The 6,285-nt window shown below is 49.3% G+C and overlaps 1 protein-coding gene across 1 annotated transcript; it reads right to left on the bottom strand.

Annotated features, from left to right (window-relative positions):
- Positions 1 to 5,008: 5,008 nt before the first annotated feature.
- OR4D2 (olfactory receptor family 4 subfamily D member 2) lies at positions 5,009 to 5,944 on the bottom strand. The gene has a single exon (NM_001391472.1). The coding sequence runs from the start codon at positions 5,942 to 5,944 to the stop codon at positions 5,009 to 5,011; it is 936 nt and encodes a 311-aa protein (NP_001378401.1).
- Between the last annotated feature and the right edge of the window lie 341 nt (positions 5,945 to 6,285).

Below are 6,285 nucleotides of genomic sequence, written 5' to 3'. Positions count from 1 at the left end.
AGGGGCAGGGGCTGCACCCCAGAACCTGAGAGGAGGGGCTGGGGCTGCACCCTCCTCAGCCCCCTCAGCCTGTCTCTCCACAAGACAGCGCCCACATGGATCCATCTTTGCATCCTGGCATCTCAATACATCTAGAAAGAATGAATGCCTGAAGGCTGTAGGAATTTAGACATCCTGTTGAATGCGACAGTCTCTTGCATAGGGCACTTACAATCTAGAAAGTTCAAAAATGCAAACAGTGGTTTCAAAGATTGTGCAGGTTTTACACCCTCCCACCGCCCCAACTCCCCTACCTCCCACCCCTTGTGGAGCCACAGGCTCATCAGCATCTCTGGCTCTGGTGATGGGTGTGGGAGTGGTGAGCTTGGTGGTCCCAGCTCCTCAGAAGCACTGGAGGTGGCTGGAGCCAGCACCTAATGTCAAGGGCAGGCAGCCACCAGCCAGGGCCCTTTGTGCTAGAAGAGTGGTGCTCTCTCTCTCAGCTCTTCCTCTCCTATCCCCCACAGTGTAGTCTTTTGGCAGGGTCATGAGAAAGGGCGAGGCTCCTCTCCGATCTTCCTCACTGGCCCTGGAAGGCACATTGGCCAGCCACGAATGTGCTACCACTTGATGCCACTTATGGCCACAGAGCAGGCTGTCCTGGATCTGCCACCCATGCTGGGCTCTGGACAAGAATGAGTCGTAGCCTTCTTTGTGTCCTTCTGGGCAGTGGTGATGGTTCTGAATAGAATCAGGCCTCATGGACTTGAATCCAGAATGGTGCGCTGGATTATTCCGGAAGAGATGGAGCCAAGTGCTCCCCCAATGTTCCTCCCATACACTGACCACTTACTGAAGGATTATTTGGTTTGGTGGACACTCCAGAACCAAAAGGCCAGGGATGTCTGTCTTCAAGGACTGATGTGGGGTAGACAATATCACCTGTTCGTTTATTCTTTCAACAAATGTCTATGGAAAGCCTTCACGTCCCAGGGCCTGTGCTGGGTGCTAGGGTCACGGTGAGTGAAAACAGTCATCTAACAGAGGAGAGACAGGAAACAAACACCTTCCTGCAGGTCTGAGGGAAGAAAAAGCCCTGGGTAAATGCATACAAATGCAAGGATGCCCCTACAGCGCCAGTGTTAGGAGACTTGCCCGAGGTAATGGCTAGTTAGTGCAGGAACCTGAACTGGAATCCAGGTCTCCTTGTTCCCGGTCGGGTTCTTAACCCAGTCCACCAGGTTTGACCTCTACAACCCACCCTCTGCCCAGCAGCCAACATGACCTTTTTAAAGTATAAAGTACATTACGCCACCATCCCCACCTCCACCCAAACCCTCCAAAGACTTTTATTGCACACAGAATAAAATTCCAGCTCTTTAATGATCAGGCTCCTATCTACCTCAGTGGTAATTTAAAAATACATCCACGAACTCTTTGACAGACCTCATGCAAAAGATGGAGGCTACTCCCCTCCCTTGAATGTGGGCCGGACTTGATGGCTCACTTCTTTCTAATAGAATGTGGCAGAAGTGATGCTGTGTGATTTCTGAGTCTAGGTGCAGAAAGGATTCAGTTTCTGCCTGGCTCTCACTCAGGATGCTTGTCCCTGGGACCCAGCTACCATGTTGTGAGGAAGCTCAGGCTAAGTGGAGAGACCAAACAACAGCCCCATCTAGGTGCGCAGCCGACACCAACGTCAACAGCCAGACATGTTAGTGAACGAAACTGCAAATGATTCCACCCCCGGCCTTTGAGTCTTCCAGCTGAGGCCCAGTTCATTGCAAAGCAGAGATAAGCAGTCTCTGCCATGCCCTGTAAGAATTCCTGGCCCGGAGAACTCATGAGAGATAACAGATGATTACTTTGGTTTAAGCTGCTAGGTTTGGGTTGATTTGTCATGCAGCAGTAGATAACTAATATGACATCTGAGAGCCACCTCCTACCAAGGTCTTCTTTGTTCACCGCACTCCAGTTACACTGTCCTCTTTTATTTTTCCTTTGGCCACTAAGCTCATTCTTTCCTCTGGACCTTTGCACTTGCTGTTTCTTCTGTCTAGAATGCTTGCCTGTCACCCAGACCTTTGCCTGACTGGCTCCTTCTCATTACCCAGGTCTTTGCTCAAATATCCCTTCCTCAAACACATTCTATAACACTGCCCACCCTACTAGTCACATCACTCCATACATTTCCTTCATAGATCTTATTTTATGAAATTACCTTTTTTATTTATTTGTTCAGCTGTTCTTTGTCTGTCTCCTCACATTTCTTCCTTCCTCTTTCCAGCACCTCCCGTCTGGTGCTGGTGTTGGGAAGATGTAAGGGGAAAACGATGTGTCTGTTCCTCCTGAGAGTTCCCACTGCAAAGCAGCAGGCCTCGTGGCCTTCATGGCTTCTCTGTGGATTCACACTGCGGGGCAAGCCCAAGGGCCCATGGGACCCATTTCCGGGTTCTTGGGAGGACTGTCCAGGGTCTCTCTGGGCACATTCCCTGTCGTGGGAGTCAGGGCTCCAGCTCAACCTCCTCCTCCCTCCTCAGCTTTCATCTCAGCGGTCACCCCATAGCCTTGCTGCTTTATTGATACCTGTACAGAATCAGGGCACGAGGTCCCCTCTTTCCACGGCTCACACTCTCCTCCCTCATAAGGCCTCTGGTCTTCTCCCCTCCACAATTCTAACTCTTTCCCCACTTTTTCAGGGTTTCCTCTGTATCTCACACACACACGCATGCGTGTGTGCACACACACACACACACACACACCGGGTTTTATGAAGGGCAGGGGGGTGGGAGCAAGCCACCTGGAAGGAGGGCATATTTTAACTCTAACATTGTTTAGAGTCACCAGGGCATGGTAATTATAAAAAACACCTTTAGTCAGTTTTATTGTTGTTTTTAAATTCTCCAGAGAAAAAGAAACTCTTTACAGCCTGCACAGGCATCCTCTCCCTGTCTTTGGTGTGAGGGGCAGGGCACATGGCTGTGGGTGGACGCTGAGGCAGGCATCATGTCCCTGGGTGCCCCAGCTGCCTCCTCTCCTGCGTTCAGCTCTGTCTCCATCCCGGCTCCCTCAGCAATCGCTGACGGCTCCCGCTGGGCCACCGCCATGTGTGTCCTTTCAGGTTGCCCTGATTCCTCAGGCTCTTGTCTTTTCTTCCCTTGGTTCAGCCAAAACAAAGTCAGGAACTTTCCCTAAGAACCTGGGGGTAAAGAGGACAAATTGGGACAGAAGGAGTAAATTTTAGGCACTCAATAACTACATGTTTAATGGAGGAATAAAAGCATGAATTTCTAGACTAGACATAATTAACAAGTTCCTCGCATGGTGTCGCTTAAGGGGTACCCTGCTTGTTCCTTTCATGGCAGACATGTTTGGGGGAGTCTGTCCACCCACATGCTCTTTCTCTGAGAACAACATGCACCCACAATTCCTGCTGAAGGGAGGGGCCTGGATGGCCACACTTACATCACATGACCCGCACATCCACAGCCCCACGGGACGCATGGCCCAACCCTAGACAGTCACATTATTCTCACAGGACTTTGGAGTTGTAACCCTGAGAGAATGAGCAAGTTGACTGCGGAAGGTGGAATGGAAACGGCAGGTTTGGGGGCTGAAGCTCCCATTTGGGCCGTGTACAAGCAGACTCACAGGCAGGGAGGGATGAAGGGAGGGAGGGGGGGAGGAAGAGAGACCAGCTGTGTCAGTCCTGGCAGCTTCTTAGTCCCACAATTCCTGACTCCATCTTCCCTCAGGGAGACCTTTAAACACCGTCTTTTTATTTAAACTTGTTGGGGTCACAGCCCCTTGCAACTCTAATCATGACCTATTTCCTCTCTTCAACTCTGCCTGACAACCGAACCCCAAAGCCCCAGTTTGATAGTGGAGGAAAGACATGATGGGTGCGTGGCAAAGAGGTCCAGGCAGAGAAGAAGCAAGACACACCAGTGAATTGGGAGGAGGGGGAGAAAGGGCCCTGATGAATGTAAAGACTGAACTGGAAGAAATCAGTGTAGGGAGGGAGAGAGAGAAAGAGAAAGGTGTGGGGATACAGAGAGAGAGAGAGATGGAGTCAACAAATTGTTATGGAGCATTTTCTATGGATAAAGTACTGCATTAAGCCCCAAATGCATATTTACAAATATGAATGAATGAACAAATGAATGGATCTTCCCATTCCTGCTTGCAAGAAGCATTGAGTCTGAAAACGGGAGGTTGGGAGATAGCAGAGCCTTGCAGACATGGCCCTGAATTTACGCCCAGTCCCTGTGCGGTTTCACCTTCGGGCATGTTGCATGGCCCCTCCAGAGTTCAGCCCCACCCTCTCCATGCCTCCCCTCGCTGCACCTAGGAATTTCTGCCCTGCTTCCAAAACGCAACTCAAGCGATGAAAGAATAAATGTCAGGCATAATAATAACAATAACAATAATTCTTACATAGGTTCTACGGTTTACAAAATATTCTTACACATTTTTCATTTGAATCTTATAACAAATCTGTGAAATTATTGGTACAGATAGCATTTTATGTCAGTTTGGTGAGGAAGAATCTGTGAGTCCAAGAGAGGCCAGGTGGCTCATCCAAGGTCACCATTTTTGTAACTAATGCTTCAAGGGCTCTCAATTTAGGACTAAATCTCCAAGTTCTGTGTTTTTTCCAACACTCTGGACACAGACAAAAAGGGGTGCTGGGAAGAGAAGTCAAAACACATTAACACAGGACTGCTCTTACTGAGGAAATACCCTCATCACAAGAGGAAGGGGGAAAGGAGAGTGTAGCTTTCCAGGGGCCAAGAGAACATTTCTCATTGTTGCAGAAGTTTTAGAACTCTTTATCATAAACCTTAGTCACCAAAGAGGACTCTATCCTTTTTCCTAAAAATCTGCGTAAGTTGCCTAGTTTCAAAATTCATTAATTTCTACAATGATCCTCACAACGTATCTACAAGCTATGAAAAGAGAAGATACAGGATCTCTCTCTCCACCTTACAAATGGAAAACAAAGATAAAGAAAGTGACCTGCCCATTATCACTCCCTTTTACAAACCAGCCAGTGTCTCCCTAATCTCTTCACTGCTGCCTTCATCTCCTGGTTCCTCAGGGTGTAGATCATGGGGTTGAGCATGGGGGTCATGACCGTGTGTCCAATGGACACAGCCTTGTCCATGGGGAAGGGGGTGAAGGGCCGGGCATAGAGGTAAATGCTTGGAATGAAGACCATGGACACCACGACGATGTGGGTGGTGCAGGTGGAAGCTGCCTTCCTCCTCGCCTGCCCTGAGTGGGACCTCAGCATCACCAGGATGACTGAGTAGGACATCAGGAGCAGAAAGAACCAGATGACATCCAATAACCCACTGTTGGAGATCATGAGGAACTCTAAGACGGAAGTGTCAGTGCAGGCAAGTCTCAGCACTTGTGGGACATCACAGTAGAAGTTATCTAGCACGTTGGGGCCACAGAAAGGCAGAGGGAGCATCAGAGCCAGTTGGGAAATAGAATGGATGAAGCCTCCCACCCAGCCAGCCAGCACCAGCCCCATACAGAGCTGAGTGTTCATGATGGTAACATAGTGGAGGGGCCGAGAGATGGCAACAAGGCGGTCATAGGCCATTACCGAGAGGAAGAAGACCATAGCACCTCCCAGAAAGTGCAAGAAGAAGATCTGGGTCATGCAGCCCTGGTAGGAAATGGCCTTCTTCTCTGAGAGGAAGTCCGCTAACATCTTTGGGACAGTGACTGAGGAGAAACAGAGATCTATGACAGCCAGATTTCGGAGCAGAAAGTACATGGGTGTGTGGAGCTGGGAGTCTGAGGTCACCGTGACCATGATGAGGAGGTTTCCCATGACAGTGGTGGTGTAGACAAATAGGAACACCAGAAACAGGAAAAGCTGGAGCTCCTGAGACTGCAAGAGTCCCAAGAAGACAAATTCTGATACCCACGTGAGGTTCCCTGGTTCCATGGTGTCTTCTCCATGCACCTAAAGAAAACGAACGACAGTCATGGATGCATGAAGTCACCACTTGCTCTTCTAGTGCTCTGGAGCTCAGAACAGAGTTGTTCAGGTCCATATGATGGGCATCATTAGGTGCAGACCAAATCACCAGCTGCTGATTAAATGGCCTTGTCTCTGGAGAGTTTACAGGTTGGTGCTGGAATATACACTCATGAAATATTTTAAAGCCATCCAGAGACACACGCAACCAGCTTTTCAAAGATTCAGTGTACTATATTGGGACTGGCCCGGTGGTCAAGTGGTTAAGTTTGCGTACTCCACTTCGGCAGCCTGGGGTTTTGCCAGTT

Source organism: Equus caballus, chromosome 11 (genome assembly GCF_041296265.1).
Source record: "Equus caballus isolate H_3958 breed thoroughbred chromosome 11, TB-T2T, whole genome shotgun sequence".
In the NCBI taxonomy this organism is placed as follows: domain Eukaryota; kingdom Metazoa; phylum Chordata; class Mammalia; order Perissodactyla; family Equidae; genus Equus; species Equus caballus.
Note: the sequence above shows the minus strand (reverse complement) of the source record. Positions and strands in the feature narration are given on the sequence as shown.

Bases quoted from the DNA above. Each gene is read 5' to 3' on its own strand.
- OR4D2 (NM_001391472.1), bottom strand. From the start codon at position 5,944: ATGGAACCAGGGAACCTCACGTGGGTATCAGAATTTGTCTTCTTGGGA.